Source organism: Dipodomys spectabilis, unplaced genomic scaffold (genome assembly GCF_019054845.1).
Source record: "Dipodomys spectabilis isolate Male_0828 unplaced genomic scaffold, ASM1905484v1 ptg000234l, whole genome shotgun sequence".
Taxonomy (NCBI): domain Eukaryota; kingdom Metazoa; phylum Chordata; class Mammalia; order Rodentia; family Heteromyidae; genus Dipodomys; species Dipodomys spectabilis.
The window spans coordinates 2,683,864-2,703,841 of NW_024870911.1; the positions used below are offsets into that span (position 1 = coordinate 2,683,864).

General features: G+C 34.5%; 1 protein-coding gene across 1 annotated transcript in view; it reads right to left on the reverse strand.

Moving 5' to 3' along the window:
- Nav3 (neuron navigator 3) overlaps positions 1-19,978 on the reverse strand; it is a 296,229-nt gene that overhangs the window by 47,784 nt on the left and 228,467 nt on the right. The window contains exons 19-23 of the mRNA XM_042699113.1: positions 16,766-16,954; positions 13,204-13,256; positions 10,180-10,203; positions 7,428-7,505; positions 4,651-4,734 (exon numbers count right to left, since the gene is read on the reverse strand). Of these exons, the coding sequence (XP_042555047.1) occupies positions 4,651-4,734; positions 7,428-7,505; positions 10,180-10,203; positions 13,204-13,256; positions 16,766-16,954 (428 nt within the window). The remainder of the gene's footprint in view (positions 1-4,650; positions 4,735-7,427; positions 7,506-10,179; positions 10,204-13,203; positions 13,257-16,765; positions 16,955-19,978) is intronic.

The window sequence follows — 19,978 nt, forward strand, 5'->3', positions numbered from 1 at the left end:
TAGAAACAATAGCCAGAAAGAAAAAAAAATTGAATCCTTATCTTGGGGTTCATTTTGTTTAACATCAACTTATCTGACCTTTTTTGCTTGACTCAGACATATACTAGTTATTGCAAATAAGGGAAACCATGGGACCTATGTTTCTTTGGGCCTGGCTTACTTCACTTAAATCTTTTCTAGAAACTTCAAATAAATGATTAAAAATAGAATGTTCAGGAAATGTTGCCATTTACAATACTGTACTTGATATGACCTAGAGGAAGGACTATTAAAAGTTCTTTTCTCAAACAACGGATATTAACAGGCTGTTTTTAACATGGTATGTCTCAGTAATCCTACAGGAAAATTAACTAGGTAAGAAATACCTTTACTGTATGTCTAGGGAAAGATAACATCTGTGAAAAAATTAGTCCAGCTGAATTAGTCATTCTTTTTAAAAGTACTTTAGAAGTATAAGCAAAAACCTTAGTATATTCCACAGTGTTTAATGAAAGATAGCTAAACTGTACTGATTGGCATATCTGTTTGAATCTGCTGCCTACTATCTTAGGTCTGTTAATGAGATGTTCATTCCTTGTCATTCCAGCTACTACCCACCATCTCTTCTTTCTGAGTTTTTTCATGTGCTTTCCCCCCTTGCTTTAACTACCTCTCTCTTACACCTCATCATAAACAAATAGAAAGACCATTGTGTGTGACTCCAATTTAGTGCATTCAAATATTTATTCAGTTGTTTGAGAAGTAGATCTTTTCAAGTGCTTTTTGGTTTTTTTCGGGTCCGGTCGTGGGGCCTGAACTCTGAGCCTGGGTGCTGTCCCTCAGCTCTTCAGCTCAAGGCTACCGCTATACCACTTGAGCCACAGCGCCACTTCTGGTTTTTTTCTTTTTGCTTATGTGGTGCTGAGGAATCGAACCCAGGGCATCATGCATGCAAGACAAGCGCTCTACCACTGAGCCACCTTCCCAGCCCCTTCAAGTGATTTTTGATCTCAGCAAATGTGAGGATGGTGTTGCTCAAGTGTCCAAAAGATGCATTTCCCTTTCAAAGAATAATATTAATCTTCAATGTTATTATGTACAACTTTTCTTCTTTATAAGAAAGTCTCTCATCCCTTAGAGAGAGTTATTTAAAAACTTCAAAATCTACTCCTTATTATAAATATAATTTTTGTATGTTTATTGTAAAAATGCTGTACAGAGAGGCTACAGTTACATGAGCAAGGTAATGAGTATAGTTCCTTTTGAGCATTGTTTTGTATGGATATGAAGTACAATGATCACTTTTGAATAGCAATGAAGTTTGCTTTTCTGAACAGAATTATAGAGATGAACATAAAACATTTTAAGTATATAGATGACTGAGGTGAAGAAATAATTTCCCCATAGTTTTCATACACACACACACACACACACACACACTCACACCAGGAAATGTATATGCCATTAAGCTGTAGATTTAAAGACAGGCTACTCCTTAATTCAGTGGTATCCAATTTCCTACTTTCATCATTAGACACAAAAGGAAAGGCAGAAAATGGCTAATGCTGAAAGGGTCTTAGGAGCACTGATCAGATCTTACTTTGCTGATTCTTCTCACTTCCTTTAGTAAAACTTAATCATGACATGAGACCCTAAACCCTGCTGGATATTTGAAATTCTAGGACATTTTTAATACAGAATGTTAAGAGATGATCACTATTTCTCTGAGCAGTTTCACACATGTGTCTGAGACCCAAAAAAAGTTCTAAAGATCACAGTCTGAAGGCTTTAAAAAAAAGAATCAAATCTGTGTCACAATCTTAGCTTTTCTTGATGTTATTTCCAATGTGATTTTCCAATTATACCTGGGCTCTCTACAAATTTTTCACTTTGAAGGCCTCACTAAGAAACCAACCAACAAGCTTGTCAACAAATCCCATCAAACAACCTGAGCTTCTAGGCAGGGCTTTCAAAACTCTCCATTTAAATGCTTTCTCTCTACTTCCCATTAACATCCAGCTAATTCTGCATTAACTTGCTGTGGCTTCCTTGAACACATTCCTTTCCCCTCCATTTTCTTTGCATTCGCCTTGAAATCTTGCTAATTTACTACCAGATCCCAGGTTCATATTATCTTATGCCCTAGCGATGAATAGATATGTCAGTTGATGATACAGATGTAGTTTTTATTAGCTTACATTAGTTATCGGGGAGGGGCTTGCATTGTCACATTTCCACACACCTTGATATTATATTCAAATTAATCTCATCCTCCCTATCATTTTCCCTGTCTCCTTCCCAAAACAATTCCCTCAGGTTTTGTTGTTCTATTTTCATAGATGTAAATAATGTATTTTGATAACATTCAAATTCCATCATCATCATTTCCTACTAGTTACCTATGTTCTCAGTCTATTTCTCTTGAGTTGTATTTTCAAAACTTTTGTAGATGATAAATGAGAAAAGATAATATAAAGACCAAACTTGACTCAATTCTTAGCTTCAGCATTTTCTGCTTTCAAAGATTTGGCTTTGATTGTCCTCTTTTTTTTTTTTTTTGGTCGGTCATGAGGTTTGAACTCTGGCCTTGGGCGCTGTCCCTCAACTCTTCAGCTCAAGGCAAGCACTCTACTGCTTGAGCCACGGCACCACTTCCAGTTTTCTAGTGGTCCATTGGGGATAAGAGTCTCATGGACTTTCCTGCTTGGGCTGGCTTTGAACTGCGATCCTTAGATCTCAGCCTTCTGAGTAGCTACGATTACAGACATGAGCCACCAGCACCCAGCATGTCCTCTTTTGTAAAGTTTAAGTTCATCTACAACTATTTACTGACAAAGGTATTTCACAGGGTGAAAAATGAGGAGGCTTAACATACCTGAAAAGAAGATATTTCTCTGTCCTATACTAATCTTTTCATCAATAATAATCAAGGGAACCTTAATATATATGTTCATTTAATGTCCCTGGAAGGACAGCTAGAGGGAACCAATTTGAATGCTCTCAATTTTCAATTCCTCAATATTAGTGAAAAGAACATCAGAAAATCTGAGCACAATGGTTTAGCAGTGGTTTTGTAAAGATTGAATGAAGAAAAATATATTTGTCAGTTTTTTTCTATTGTAGCGATTTTATCATAACCTTTCTCAACTGGCACTTTGTGAGCAAATTCTGACCAATTCCTTGAATGATGACTAACATAATTGTCCTCTGTTGCTCATGAGCAGGCTGATTCTGCCTCTGTGAAGTACATTTGTACATTTCCTCTGAATTAATACTCTCCACCCTCCCAAAGATGAGATTATCCTCTTGCTATCTTCCCTTGGAATCTGCCATGGAGATGGGTGGATCTTCTCTGACCTGCTCATGGTATTGCATGCTTCCAATGGTATAATCATTTCCTGACTTTTGAGTTATTCATATATGTCTTTGCTTTCTTCCTGGGTGCTAAGCATAGGAAAGCCATATTTTGGAAAGACAATCAATGTTTCTTGGCATTTGGAAATAAGAAAAAATGTTAGGATCCTATTGGAAGGAGTCATTTTGATGTAAAAAAATCAAATTAAAATCTTGATGCCACTTCATCCTAGTAATGCCATGTGATTGATGAAGGGCAAAGCCAGGAGATCAGGACCTGGGTTACAGTTTAGTTAATCCTTTTCATGGCATATCAGAAAACCATGCAGTCACCTTCATTATTGTTTCTTCATGAGTTAGCTTCCTATTATACTTGCCAAGAGTGCCATATATTCTAAAATATATTCTATATGCTGAATATGTATTTTTAAAACATATTTTATTAATCATTTTGTGTGTGAATATGTGTATATGTGTGTAAATGTATATGCATATATAGTTATATATATATATGCACACAGTATTGAGTAGTGTTTACAGTATCAAGGTCCTATGTTTAAAATATATTTTACAGGCGCTGTGGCTCAAGTGGTAGAGCACTAGCCTTGAGCTGAAGAGCTGAGGGACAGCACCCAAGCCCAGAGTTCAGACCCCATAACTGGACCCAAAAAAAATATTTTACAATCATTTTCCATATGTATATGCATATACATATGTGTAAATATGCACATGTATCTATATACATATGCATATGTATCTATATATACACATGTATGTATATGAGGCACAAATATATATATGAGTGTCATAAAATCCATGTGGAGGGCTGAGAAATAGTGGTAAGTGCTTGCAATTCTAAGTTAATCAGGAGGCTGAGACCTGAGGATCTTGGTTTGAAGCCAGCCAAGGAAGGAATGTCTGTGAGACTCATATCTCTAATTAACCATCAATCAGCCAGAAATGGAACGCCAGCATTGAGTGAAAAAGCTAAAGGACAACACCCAGATCCTAGGTTCAGATACCAGTACTGACACACAAGCATATTGTATATGTTTGTTTTGTGTGTGTGTGTGTGTGTGTGTGTGTGTGTGTGTGTGTGTGTGCGTGTGTGTGCACACACACATGTGCACTCCCATTTAGGTTAATCAGATCATGTCTTTAAATGAAAATCTGAAAAGTAAAAGCATTACCCTATGGCTCTAATTCAGCACCAAATGGATAAGATAGGATGGTTTTCAAGAGTCTCTGTCTTAGGTATTATTTAATCATGCTATGAGAGAAGCTGTTTCCTTTCAAGCCTCACTGGCGATATCATACCTTTTGTTCTGCTGTCATGGTTAGACTCTGCAATCGGCCAGTCATATTCCCTAAACTCTTTTCAAAAGCTGCCACGAGGTGAGCCTGTGAAGAAAATGGAAGAAACACATTTAAAATGTCAGGAATTCATCTGGACAGATGAAATCCCTTTACTTTGCAAAATGCTGAAGTTCAGGTGTGCTAACTCTGAAAGTACCAGGGCCATCCTGGTTAGCTCTCTACCGTGACTTTCCTTTAACAAAAATCTTCTAAACTTTGGGTTCTTAAAGATCAGTGTTTGCATCTCTTGACATTTAATGTGAGTTCATCCCCCCAAAAGGGGATGGTATTTTGAAAATAATAACACCTTCTGACTTGCACATCAGACAGGCATTTGACACCAAAATACTGAATAAAGTTCTGAGCTGCCTCATTTTTAGCAAGAAAGACCAAAAGGAGGTCACGGAAGTAGTCCATGGACAAATGTTGCTCATTTTTAGACTTCTAGGATGACCTTTGAAGATATTGTTAGCTCTCCCATTATAATGATATTCTCTCTTCAAGTGCCAGACATCTGCTGACAGCTATAATGCTAACTTTCCTTTTTTTCTACTTACAAAGAACTGAATTGAGATTTGTCTTCACTTTCCATTCTCTTTCATAAAAGGGCTTTGCTTCCTGCTCTTTATTTCCTTCACTAAGGAACTCAAGGTAGGCCAGTCAGAGAGATAATTATTCAGTCATATTTTATTTAACATTAAACATTTGTGGAGTTGGGAGGGGGTATTTTAAATTTCAGAAAAATTATGCACATCACAATATACAACTATAACTGGTGTGACTGAGAAGTGTTTGACAGTCTTAATTCAGCTCGAAAACAGGCTGGTTCTGTTCACATGCCATTCTGGGACAGCTTGAACACTGAATATCAAGGAGATGCCTTGGTCTTTCACCAGGGTTGGAAGCACAATTATAGTTTCATACATTACATGGCCAAATTTGATAAACCTTGGTAAAAGGACCCAGAGGGAAGGGCATGAGCAGAAGGGCACAAGTAGAACACGTATCTTTGTAAGTGGTAACGGAGCTGGAAAGCTGGGGCATCCTTCTATTAAATAGAATATAGGCCTAGGACTCAGGGCTCTGGAAATTTATTGCACTATTGGTAAAAGAATATGTAAGTTCCTTCAATGAACATAATGATTTAAAGGTGTCTTTGTTCCTAGCTCTGAACTCAAACTCATTCTGAGATGATTTTCTTTACTTAATACTATATAAGGAGAAAAACATAATTTGTAAGAGGCTATGTCTACTAAATTTCAATCTGTCAGACCGTTCTTTATTTACGTGTTCTACTGCCTTCTCTGATATGTCTTACCTTCTCTCTTATCTTCTCTTCTTTGCTCTGGGCCTCTTGCTATCACATTATTCTCTTTCTCTTTCTTTCTCTCTCTTCTTCCTCTCTCCCTACTTTCCTTTTTCTCTCCCTCTTTCTTACTTTTCAGTCAGTCAAGCCCCATGACACCATACATATGCATAAAACCCTGAGAATTCTACATTCGTATTTGCTAACAGTTTTGAGAAAATAATACTCTAGAAATACCTGATTGTATAGTTGAAAATTTTTTCACTGACAAAGAATAGTATCACCTCCCTCTCAGAAACCACACAAATGATCCTAGGTCCATATCCCATTCATATTTTGACCCTTATTTTAAAAATTGTGAAATATGTACACTAACACTATCTAAAAAATGACATAATCTATAATTCACATAACTACCTCAATATTAAAAAATTCAAATATAGTGGTAAAAATGAACACCTGGTCAGATAACATTTCCTTCAGAACTTAATTTACAAAATATTTTTGCTCTACAAATGTCTCTCATTAAAAGCATATGCATTCATTTTGTTGTTGCATACTTTTGGTATATCATGTTTTGTCTCTGAGAAAGACAATCTCCATGGAGAAGCACAGATAGTGATAGTAAGGACAGAGAAGAGTCGAAAGCGTCACAGCAGAAGAGAGCAAATCAGTGTTGAGCTAGAGCTTAAGCGCATATGGAAAAATAGCAGGAGCCCACCCCTTCCCCCACTCCCCCAATGCTTCCAACTCTTCTGTTCCTTAGGTCTGGGCTCAATGCCACATGCTTTCCTTTATTATTCTGCCTCTACTCTGAGAACTCTCTGGCAGGATGTATTTAAATGCCTGTTAATATAATTGATGGTTTTTATTGTCATTATTTTTCTATTCTAAGCTGTTTTGGTGTGAGCAAAAGTGTCTTCTTTTAAACTGTTCTTGGAGCCTGCCATAGTTTTTGTAGAAAACCTTCTCATCTATCATGTAGCTTCATCATCCATATTTAAGTTAAGGTTTATTTTTTTAAAGAATTAATGACATGCTTCACTAATTGCTCCTTACATATAGCTGGAGGAGGCAGCATACATGAACCTTTTATCTTCCAATAGATGTGATGAGAAACTTACACATAAGAGTGACAAAAATTTTTTTTAACAAGAGAAGAAAACTCATTGTAACCTTTACTGTTGTTTCAATCTTACAAGGAACAAAAAGACATTTTAAATACATTGTGACCCACATGAACTTGGATCATCATTTTATCACTGAATGAGCAGAAAGCGTTAACCTCATAGGACACCCACTGTTCACTTCTACCTGTATTGTTTCAGACACTTAAACTCGGGAAGATGGTAATAAAATGATTCCATTTCCTTACATAAAATGCTTTATTCATTATATAAAATGATTTATTAAAAAATTAAAAGTGACTTACATTTGCTGAAAGTTGAGATGTAAGAGTAGCAACTTTCTCTTGTGATGCAACCAGCTCTCTCCTTAGCTTATGGATTTGCTGTAGGCAGTTATAACAAAACAAAATGAAAGCCAATAAATTATTATTTAAAAGTGGGAACTCTGGTAAGAAAGCAAATAGTGTGTTTAACCTTTGCTTGCAATTTCCTTCCTGGTTCTAATACCTAAAAACAAGGGATGTGACCAAAAGCTGCTTTTTAACCTTCAGTCTCACATCCAAGGAAAAAGACTAGTCTCTACACTCAACCTCAGAACTCAAAGCTGCAAATCTAAGGAATCTAATTTGTTCTGTTAGCCCCCATGGTATGACATAACTGGCTACTAATTTACTTTTTCTGTGGATTCATTTCTTTTCTGGAAAATTGTGGTTAGAATTCAGGTAGGAAAATTTTTTGTAAACTTTACATACTTTATCTGCATGTTTTTATGCTCTTTTTTAGCCAAAGGTACTCCATGTTATTTTCCTAAAATTCTCAGACATTTTCACTGTATATATTTTCATTGTCTATCCTCTGGCAACCATAGAATATATCCTATGGTACGTGAAGGTTGAGTATCATTCAAAATTTAGTAAGTCCATATTTGAAAATTATTTTTGTTTTCACATTTCCCTACATACTCTAGGCTGTCCTTGAACTCATGTCTCAGTCTCTTGAGGGCTGAGATTACAGGTATATGTTACTGTATCATATAGAAAGTAAATTTATATGATAGAATTCTAATGATAACCAGAGAAGATTTCCAAATACTTATTAGAATTCCTTTATTCATTGAGTTGCTACTACCTCTGATCAGGAATGCTTTGTAGATACCCACAATTTAAAGATAAGAGAGAAACATCAATATTATTGTGCAACTAACTAGTTAAACCAACAAAATAAATATTCTAAAGTGTTTTTCTTTTTAGTTAAATTCACATCTTAAAAAAGCTAAATACTAGGGGCTGGGAAGGTGGTTCCGTGGTAGAACGCTTGCCTTGCATGCCTGAGGCCCTGGGTTCAATTCCTCAGCATCACATAAGCAAAAAGAAAAAAGCCGGAAGTGGCGCTGTGGCTCAAGTGGTAGAGCACTAGCCTTGAGCTGAAGAGCTGAGGGACAGCGCCTAGGCCCAGAGTTCAGACCCCCTCCCCCGCCCCCCAAAAAAGCTAAATACTAAAGAAAGAGGCATACCACATTTAAAAGTTTTACTTGGACCAGGTTCCAGTGGCTCACACCTGTAACCCTAGCCACTCAGGAAACTGAGATCTGAGGATCACTGTTCAGTGTCAACCCAGATCCTTAAGACTCTTATGTCCAATTAACCCGCAAAAATTTGGAAGTGGAGCTGTGGTTTAAGTGATAGGGCACTCCCCTTGAGCAACAAAATCTCACGTGTCCACATTCTGAGATTAAGCAATGGGTACAAACAATATAGTTTTTAATTTAAGACTTTTTATGTTGCAAGGAAATGTAAATAATAAGTAAGGTAAAACTTTTACACACATATAGAAACACATTCTACAAGTGTATTTCTGGGTCAAGAAAATTCAATTAAGACACCCAGCACTTAATTTGATGTTTTTTGTTTTGCTTCTTTTCGTATTTCTTCAAAAACAACAAGTGCTCTATTGTTTGAATTGGGCTATTGAAATGTCTTGGTTTGAAAGAACATTCTAGACATAGCTCATTAACTTTCTTTTTACACTCTTCACAATACATTTGTGGAAAAGAAATGGAGGTCAATGTTGAGAGACTCTGAGAAGAAGAAAACTCTTAGCTGGAAGCAAAGATAGGTATATATATATATATATATATATATATATATATATATATATATATATATATATATTTCCAAATATGACTCCATTCCAGTTCTATATTTTGAACTGAGTATTGCCAACTAAAATCTGAATGTAATGATGATTGCAAATAGTTGCCTTAAGCAGAACATCTAATATATTCATTTTTGTTATTGGATACAAATTTACAGTTACATTTATTAGCTCAAACTATAAAATAATTACTCAAATTATCCTCTTGTTTGCTTACCTAGCTATTTTGTTGTGAATTGTTTTGGTGTGTGTGGATGCTAGTGCTGAGGATTGAATTCAAAGCTAGTGAGATATCTCTTAGCTTTTTTACTCAAGGCTATTTTCTTCTTACAAACCTTAAAAGGCTTTTCCAAATTGAGTTTCTACAATCCACAAAAAGATGGGTGTGGTGATGGATACTCTGTAATCCTAGAACTCAGGGGGCTGAGGCAGGAGACAGGAGGATTGAGTTCAAAGTCAGGCTGGGCTAAATAATAAGTTCCATGTAGCTTGTGCTATACATATACATGTATAGGTAGGCATACATGCATACATGTACACATATATAAAATCAGTCAAATACAATAAAGTAAGTGCTTTTTCCAAAAGGGATCTATTATAGGTCCTATGTTCTTCCTATTTACACATTATTCATTCCACAATGATTTAATGATTTCCTACAACTACAGACAACTTGTTAGGTGTTGAGCTAAGACTAAATATATAATGTGAGAGGAGAGCTTGCTGTTAAAACTTCACTGTATTTATGCTTTAGTGGCAGTATCTAAGGCTATTTACAGACTCACTAGGCTACTTCTGTTTCGGGCAGTTATGCAATTGTATGACAGAGCCCTCTAGTGGTACCAACACTCACCAGAAGTGGAAATTAAAATAAGCAAACATAAACATGTTACAGGCCTTTACCTCTGAATGAGCCTTTTCTTCTGCCTGTAAAAGGTAAAAAGAAAAAGAATCTTAACTAAAAGATCAGTATCAATTCATGAAACATATATGAATGCATAAGATAGTTGTAAATATATTAAAATGTTTTTATCATCTAAATGTAAGAACAGAGAAAGATACATGATTATTAATTTAATATTGTAAAACCAAAATACCATACAATTCAAATGAACATCACATTTAAAACATAAGATAGTTATAGTTACAAATATATTTTAAAGAAAGGATAGAATTAAAACACATTAAGATTTACACAGTAACCAAACCAAAACAAACCACTGAAAAACCCCACCAAATCACTATAACATGATATGACATATAGATACAGAAAATGTACCCCCAAGAAATTGTGGATATGTTTACCCAAAACATAATTCCACATAAAACCAGGGGAAGTATTGACCTCTATGAAAAATGACAGAAGGAGCCTCGTGAAATGGGATGAATAAAAAAGGAAGAGGGGGCATTACATCTAGCCAGAATACTTGGTATCCACAAGTGATAAATGCAAAATGACTCTGGGGAAAGGAACAGATGGGACTGGGTAGAGAATGATGGAAGCAGTTGACTGCTATAGAGGAAGCTCTAGATATAATATTGGACGTGTTAAATTGCAACCTCTGATACAACCATAAAAATGCTTAGAAAATAAAAAAGAACCACAGAAACTAGAGATGAATAGCTCCTAATTTATTTTCTTTAGTAACTACTATTCAAGTGTAATGGTTTCAAGACAGCAAAACACCAACACTTCAGTGTGAATGCAGTGATAAAAGTGTCTGCTCAATGGCTTTGCTTTGCAGCTTCTGAAGATAAGGTTTCCATAGAAACTCATAGGATGGCTTTTGCCTCACTTAGAGAAAACTCCAAGCTCTTCCCCCCCTACCCCCATGCTGTGTCACAAAATGCCAGAAAATGACCTGTGTGCATCATTATATCTGGGGAGCAACCTCATTCTGGAAGAAAAAAAGAATCTTACAGAATATATAATATCACTAAATTGCTTTCTTCTTCATAGTTTAAAAAGCATTTGCACAGATATCTTCTTCATGCCAGATTAATTTTAATGTATAATTATGGGGATTGGGGACAGAATGACAGTTTCTAATTTCTGATTTTCCTCTTTCTTTAGTCTCCAAATATTTATTCATTTGAATTGCTTTAATACAGATTATTTGTGAATAAACTATGTCATATCCACTCCTAATGTATTTTAATTTTCATCATTTTAATACAATTTTAATTTAATACAAATTTAGTTAACTTAATTATTGGTCACTTAGTAATATCGCTTTCTCATAGAGCTTCATCATTTAACTCACTGTTTTCCACAGCACAAATGTCTAGTCTAGTTCTACATGTTGGCCTATGCATATAAATTCTCTTTATTTTAATCTAATGACATTCATATACCCTCAATGTAGTACTTTGTAGTTAGGCTTTCTAATTAGTTTTACTGTGGAGATATTTTGATCCTGTCTCTGATTAAAAATATTTTATTCCATTACTCTGTATTTTTAATTAACATGTATTAAGTATATATTGTTGTTGGAATTCAATGGGGTATTGCAAAACATAGTGTTCACTTATCAAATCTAACTTCCCTTACTCTATCCTGCTCCAGGTTTTTAAATACTATTAGCTCCCTATGAATCTGTACTGTGCAATCTACTAATCTCTAGCAATATGTATTCTTTAAAAATGATCCATTAAGATAAAAACCAATCAGGTCCTCTTTACAACAAACATTTTTCAAATAATCAATAGTAACATGAGGTTAGTGTTCACTGGATTGTGCAAATATGAAATATTTTACTACTACCAAAAGATCTATTAGACCTTGATATAGAGTAATTAATCATGTATGTTTTTTCACTTCTTGAGTCTTAGGCTTCATGAAGTTTTATCCAAATATTCTTATTATTATTTCTTTAAAACATGACTAGACTGATGCTGCATCTTCTTTTCTTGCCCTCCCTCCCTTGCCATACTGTGGCTCGAGCTCAGGGCCTTTTACTCTTGGGCCTTTTTCAATCAAGCCTAGTACTTTATCACTTGAACTACACCTCTACTTCTGATGCTACATCTTCTGATCATATCATCTCAACAACTTCCCAAGGAGCAGACAGCAGTGACCCAACAGGAAAGAACACTGAACTTTAACCATTTTCTGCTATATGTTACTTCCAAACATTTTAATAGTCCTTACTACTTTATCCATTAAACTAAAATGGTAGCTGAATAGTAATAGTAACGTCTTCATTTACAAAACCTAATCGCAATTGTAATCATTAAAAAGAGAAACAGGAAGAACATCAGATTTGCAACAATAGTCTAATCTTGAATGACAACAGATATATAAGATTAACTTAAAAACCAAAGGCTGTAACATTGAAGCCTAATGAAAAATGAGTGGAAATAAGTATTGTTACTCATGCTTCATTGTTCAATGACAGCTGAAGGCTGAAACCTTTTTATGAGACTTTCCATACAGGATTAAGGACTACATCGTAATCAAGATACTTCGAGACTCAGTAAACTGTTTTTAAGCTACTTTACTGAAACTTCTCACAAATCATGACTTCCTCTAGAGTAGCTTATAAAAAGATGAAATTATATTCATTTGAAGAAAAATTCATTTTGCCAAAATGAACTGTAATTTTACACAGCAGAACGATTAAAAGCCATGGGTCAGAGACTCAAAGCAGGAAAATATGTCAACATTATGAAATTCGGGAAGAGCACAATATTCTAGTACCTTTTTGAAACTCAGTTTTGAATTCATTTATCTGATTATAATGAAGGTAGAAAAGTCATATGAAAGCAGTTACAAGTGGGCTTCAGGAAAATTTGGACATACAGTGGTGAAAATATACCGATCTACCCATACTGTAATGTGCTACTCAACTTCTGTACAAATGCCAATCTATTGTCATCTGTGAGCAGGACATAGGAAGCAGCTTTTTCTCAACAGCCAACACTTACCGTTGAGTAAAGAGAGGAAGTACTGGAGACCAGTGATAATGAAGAGCCATGAACTAAAAAACAAAACAAAACCAAGGGCAATAGAATTAATAAATTCCACTCATAAATTCTAGGCCTTTCCTTGAACTAAAAAACAAAACAAAACCAAGGACAGTAGAATTAATAAACTCCACTCATAAATTCTAGGCCTTTCCTGAAAAAGCACAGAAAAAGTTACCAGAAAAATGAAATAATAGCTGTTAGTTTTTAGATTCTGGGACCAATTCTGCTATAAAATTTTGGAAACCAAGATATTAGGATGAGGAAAGACCCCCAAACACCAACCATAAAGTAGTAACTTCACCAAATGACTGAAAGTATTTGATAAACATGAGCACCAGAAACATGTTTTTCATAGAGTGCAAGCTATAGAAAATTCTGATTTGGATTGCACATGTGGGCCAAGTCAGTAGAGAACTAGCGAGTGAACAAAAGTGTCAGTATTGAGTTTGAATCCTGGTTTCAAACAAGCAAACAAAAATTTCTTGTACAGCAAGGAGAAAATCAGGGCAACCCAAATAAAGAAAAGTTGTCATGAACTTTTTAAACTTAAAAATCATTACATGTTTAAGTTAATTCTTAGACAACAAAAATCATCTGCAGATTTTTCAAGAAATGGTTTTATGCAAATTCCAAGTTTGTTTATGATAAACTGATCATGTCCTTTTAAATTCAGAATGATTGTTTCTTTAGAAATTCTAGTAATGTAAAAATATTTCTATTTCAAGATGGTGTCTCACAAAAATTAAGAGGGAAATTGCAGATTGCTTTTTAGATACAGCACAAAAAATACAAATTTTGTTATCAGCGAATTGAAAGCCTGCTTCTGAACTACAAATGTGTTAATGTAACCAATGGATCAATTATGTTCAACTTTATTTGTAGAAAATCTCTTTCCATTGTTCCTATGGAACATTTTTTTCTTCAATTTCATCCCTTAAACAAACTGAGCACACTGCAATGTAGGAAGCCTCTGCTAGATCCTGGGAATATCAACTAACTAAGATATATTTTCGGTGTTCACAGAAGTGGTAGATAAAAGTAAAGAGACAATTGCCAACAGTCATATAGAAGCAGTTGAGATTAATGCATTGGTTACTAAAGGTGCACACAAGAGGCACTGAAGTTGGGCTGGCAGAGGCTAGGAAAACTTCTCTGGGATTACCACAGTATAGATGATAAAGTGCTGATTTGAGAAATACTCAAAAATACCTTTTTAAAAATGGTTATTAAACAAGCATAGCTCTGGTGGCACATGTCTGTAATCCTAGCTACTGAGGAGGCTGAGATTTGAGAATGGTGGTTTGAAGCCAGCCTATACAGGAAAATTGGTGAAATTCTTTTCTCCAATCAATTACCAAAAATGACAGAAGTGGAGCTATGGCTCAAGTGGTACAGTGCTAGCCGTAGGCATAAATAGTTCAGGAAAAGCACCAAGGCCCTGAGTTCAAGCCCCAAGACTAGTACAAAAAAAAAAAAACATTAGTACATAAATTTTGGTCAACAGAAGATTTCCAATTTCAGCAACTACTACCCTACTGCTCGATTAGATGTGCAATATCTTCAAATCAATTTTTTTCAGAAGGCCTATTTTTGACCTGTAATAAATCTGGGGTTGAAGAAATGTGAAGCCTGTTAGTCTTGTGAATCAGGAAATCTCATTTTTATCATTTTCTTCCATTTATTATTTATAGGTCTATGTGATTATAGTTTGAGGCTTAGTGTCTTCATTTATCCATATGAGCATTGAGCAAGCTACCAATAAAAATCCCCTAGGTCTGTTTCAATCACCCCTTAATTCTAGATCACAAATTGAAGAGGAACAATAATTCAGTATTTGATGAATGAGCATCAAAAAGCCATCTCTCCCACTCAGGCTGATTTTCAGCAATTCAAATGATTTAACCTTAGTATACAAGGTCAGAATTCACCATCATGAAACCATCATTTATTTGTAAACAAGGCACTTGAGAAAACCATTGTTATGGTTAGCAAATTTGTTTAGAAGTACTATAGGAGGCCCGTGTACAGAACATGACAGAATCTTTTCAGAAAACAATGATTTTATATTTCAGATTAGTTTGTCTGCCACACTGCAACAATCAACACATGCCAAGGGTATATCATTCATTAACTGTTATAACTGTAATAAGCTGAGTGGTTTGGTTAATATTTCAAAAAGAACAGAAAAAGTGGTCAACCAATTTAGTGTCAATACATCAAATCTGAAAACTATGAGTTCATTCTCCTAGCTGACATTTTAAATCAGCAGAAGAGAAAAAGAGAGAGGACAAAGCTATTCTTGATTCTCATTTCACCCTTGTGATTAAACTATAAAGTTAAGAAAATTAGGGTTCATAGGTTAAGAAAAATGTACACTAGGTTTTACTACAAATAAGTGAAAAGTCAGAGGCTTAACGTTTGGAATGCGTCAAAATTTGGGCCTTTTCTTTTATGCATAGCTCTTAAGAACTAAACTAGTATGGCAGATTTCATGTTTGATTTCACTCAAGCTGCTTTGAATTTCTATGATGAGTTCTATTTTATCCTTACCTGACATGCTTTATAATATGTAAGGCACAGTCTTCTTCTATGAGTAATTTATTTCATTAATTAAATTTCAAAGTCTCTGAAATTATTATTGGCAAGCTTGATATAATACATACATTGGAAAAATATGCTCATTTGAAAACTTATTAAACTTTCTGAGCTGTTTCAATAGACCTATTTAAAGTAGTAACATACAAATAAAAGGTATTTTCTAAGCCAGGCGCCAGTGACATACCCCCGTAATCATACCTACTCAGGAGGCTGAGATATGAGTATCATGGTTCAAAGCCAGCCCAGGCAGAAAAGTCCATGAGTCATCTCCAATTAACCATCAGAAAATCAGAAATATTGCTGTGGCTCAAGTTAGAGCATTTGCCTTGAGCTAAAGAGCTCAGGGACAGCGCCCTGGCCCAGAATTCAAGACCCATGACCAACCAAAAAAAAAAAAAAATTATTTTCTAGGTCAGATGTAGGCTGAATTGCCATTGGATACAAAAATATGCCTTATATAGATATAATATGAATTCTAAACTTCTATGATCAAAACACTGATACCAATTTGCATTTGTAAAAGTAAAATCAGCAAGATACGATAGCTTCATAGAGTAATTTTCACTGTTTAACCTATCTTTATTTTTTTAATTGCGGTATTAACAAAACATTTGCTGTAATACTTAACTCATCTGGTTAAAGGTCTCTAAGACTATACATATTTCTATATGAGAACATTAGATTTATTCCAAATTGCTCTAGAGCCAAATAACCTAAAAAAAAATGTCTGGCATTTTTCCAAAAGCATAATGAAACAGAAGGTAAAGCAGAATAAAACATCTTCAAGCTTCAGGGGACCACAAATGAGAATTATGCTTGCTCATTTATTTCCTCTTCAGGAATCTTTGTGCTATGAATAATGGCACAGATTTTCTTTCAGAATTAAATGAAGTAACTTCATTCTCCCATGCCCCCTGCTTACCTTCTTCCATGCTATCTCTGAATGAGCCTGAGTGACTGATGGCACGTGGCCTTTCCTCCAGAGAAGTGGCACTCCCACAGAGCTGGGAGTCATCATAGAGATCAAAGGAAGAGTCTTGGGCTGGGATGCTGTTTGAACGCATCATGCTGGGTCCAGGAAGGTTAAATTGAGACAGATTGGTGGGACTCACTGAAAAACAAAGCACACAGCCTGTTATCTTGGGGCTTAAGCAATGACAACAGTAAGCTGAAGGACAGTGAGAACTGGTCCCAATTCTTACAGACATGTGAATTTCCAGGGTATCTCTACTTTAGGTAGGTCAGTATTCTGCTTGGAAACATCAATGAGAGGTGCCCTTGAGTCCCCTTTCCCCCTTTGGAATTTCATGATAAAATAACTGTACACTAATTTCTAAAGCCATAATGAAAACAATTTTCATAGCAACATGGCGTTTTTCAGCTAGCTTGTATGAAGAAAATATTGGCTTTTTGATACAAATATCTACTTTTCTCAGGAAGAACTTTGGTCCTTACCTGCAAAAACTTGCAATCATTTTGAATTAACCATTTATTTAAGTTCATGGAAAATTATATAATTATTATCCAAGTTAAGTAATAATCAGCTTAAGTAATAACAAGCTTTTTCTTTAAATGGAATATGATAGAATGTACAAAGTAGGTAGATACTGTCCTGTAGTAAGTAGAGAAAATTATTAGACTCTTCTAGGTCTAAGAATATTAGAACGAGACTATCAAAAGTCACAAACATTTTGTTTTTCAAAAAGAGTTCTGTAAACATGCAATTTGAAATAAGAATTTGTCTGGTTACCTATTGCCATATAGTTTTTATATCATTTAGTTTCTTAGGCCAAATGATAATCATTAATTCTTTAGAAAATAAGATGGGTTATGCAATTGCCCTGTAGTTTTAAATTTTGGAATCAAATTAAACAGGATAATCAAGAAACATTTATCACAATCTTGTTTAAATCTTTCACATTTATGGACATCACATTTGTTATTGGCATATGAGAAAATATGACAACTGCAACTTCTTGAGCTATAAAATAAACGGAGTAACTTCAAAACTCTGAAGATATACCACTGGCTTAGCATTTATATTTTTAAAAAAAATCTGCCATGTTTTTCCTATTATATAGACAGTTTATTTCTTCTTAAGAAAACTACTAACTTTCACCATAAGGTAAAGTAGGAAGGGTAATCCCTAATATAAAAGGATAGCATGTCCTATTTTCTTGGTATGTGTTGTACATTTTACAGTTATTACTTGAATTTCTATACAGTACAACTCTCTGATTAAACCTGTAATGGGTTAGATTAAAAGAAAGTGCTCCTGCATTTTCTAAAACCAGATCTTTGTGTGCAAAACCACACATTACATCAGAAATACAACAAAGAGTGAAGAAACTATAAATTTGCAAACTACATAATTCATTGAAAGGAAAGGAGAAAATGGAGATAAGTAAACAAGGGCAAAATGAAAAGAAAGACCAGGTAGAGAAGAGTCTGTTAAGCAGTAGTAACCATTAGTCTTACTATGCTTATTAATAACAGAGGAGGTACATTATAGAACAATCAGGACCCATTTTTTGTTGTTGTTGTTTAAGGTACTTGGTTTCGGGTAGATCATTCCATTGTAGATCTAAAATATGAATTAATTCTTGTAAAATAAATGAAGCTTTCCACATACTTTTAAGTGCATTACCTATTATATGTAGTTGGAAATTAGAACATATTGTTTACTGTTTGAATTTGTAAAACTGTAACCAAAATAATTTGAGAGATAGCCAAGTGAAATGTTTTCCTATAATTTATAAACATAGTAGTTACCTACTCAAAGTGAAATGTTAATGAGATCAATAGTAGATTTTGAGATGTTATATTTATAATGAGTTTCATTATTTAATAATTATGCAAAACAATTAATACATTTATTTTGACAGTTTTTATGATATACCCAGACTAATAAAATCCAGTTAAATTAATATCTATGAGAGGTCTGCTTTTGTGTAGTTGAATGGCAAGATAAATATGATACAGTATCTTACTTCAAGAATAACCACAAAAGGAGGGAGGCTCCTACGTGGTAGAAATTCAATATGTATGATATTACAAGAGAAGTAGCCTAACAAAAGGCAAAAAACCCACAAAGATAATTTTAGTAGTAGTTTAGCTTTCTATCTGCTTCAGTCAAATATCTAAATCTCTGCTCTTCAGTTTCTTGACAAATAAAAAATAAATAAACAAAAATAATGGCAAAGCCAGTGATTTACATTTGTAGTTCTAGCTGCTCAAGAGGCTGAGATAGGAAGATCAAAGCCAACCCATGTGGGAAAGTCCATAAAATTCTAATCTTCCATTAACCAACAAGAAGCTAGATATGGAAGGAGGTGCTAGCTTTGAGCACAAATTCTCAAGGACTGTGTCCAGGCAGAATAAATGATCCTTAAGGTTCATTCAAAGCTAGGAAATATTCTAGAAATTTTCAAAGCAGGAGAAAGTAATAGAGATAGAAGTCTACTAGGGAAAAGAGAGCTACTGATATCATAAATTAAATATGCATATTAAAGCTATTATTTTAATAAAGACTGTGTTTCTGGTGATTTGAAGAGAAGAGAAACTGAGATTATAGTGAACTGCAGTTTTATTTATTTATTTTTTTAATTTTGTCACTATGTTTTCGTTTTGTTAAGATTAGTTTCATTTTTTTATTGTGAAAATACTGTACAGAGGGGGTGAACTGCAGTTTTAAATGCCTTCATATCTTTTTTTCTATAACTAGAGTTGAGTTTAAATAATTGTTTTAAATAACAAGAGAATGGTCATATGAAATGTAAATTTAACTTTTGGGGATCCTGGTAGATAAGTAAGACCATACTTGAGTATTCAGGAAATGAATAAAATGAAAGAAAGATCTTCGTAAGTGTGTTATTTCTAGATTTAAATAGTTTGTTATTGGTGACTTATGGGGAAACTAAATATGCCATAAATTTACACAATAAATGGGTGATTGCTCTCTTCCAAATGTGAGATTCTATGCTTCCATGAGTATAGAAAATAAGAGTTCATTCTGAATAGGTTTATGGACAGGAGTGAACTAGAAGTATTCATGGTAAAAGAATACTTAAAAGTAAAAGAAGCCAAGTGCTGGTGGCTCACATTTGTAATCCTAGCCACACAATGAGACTGAGAT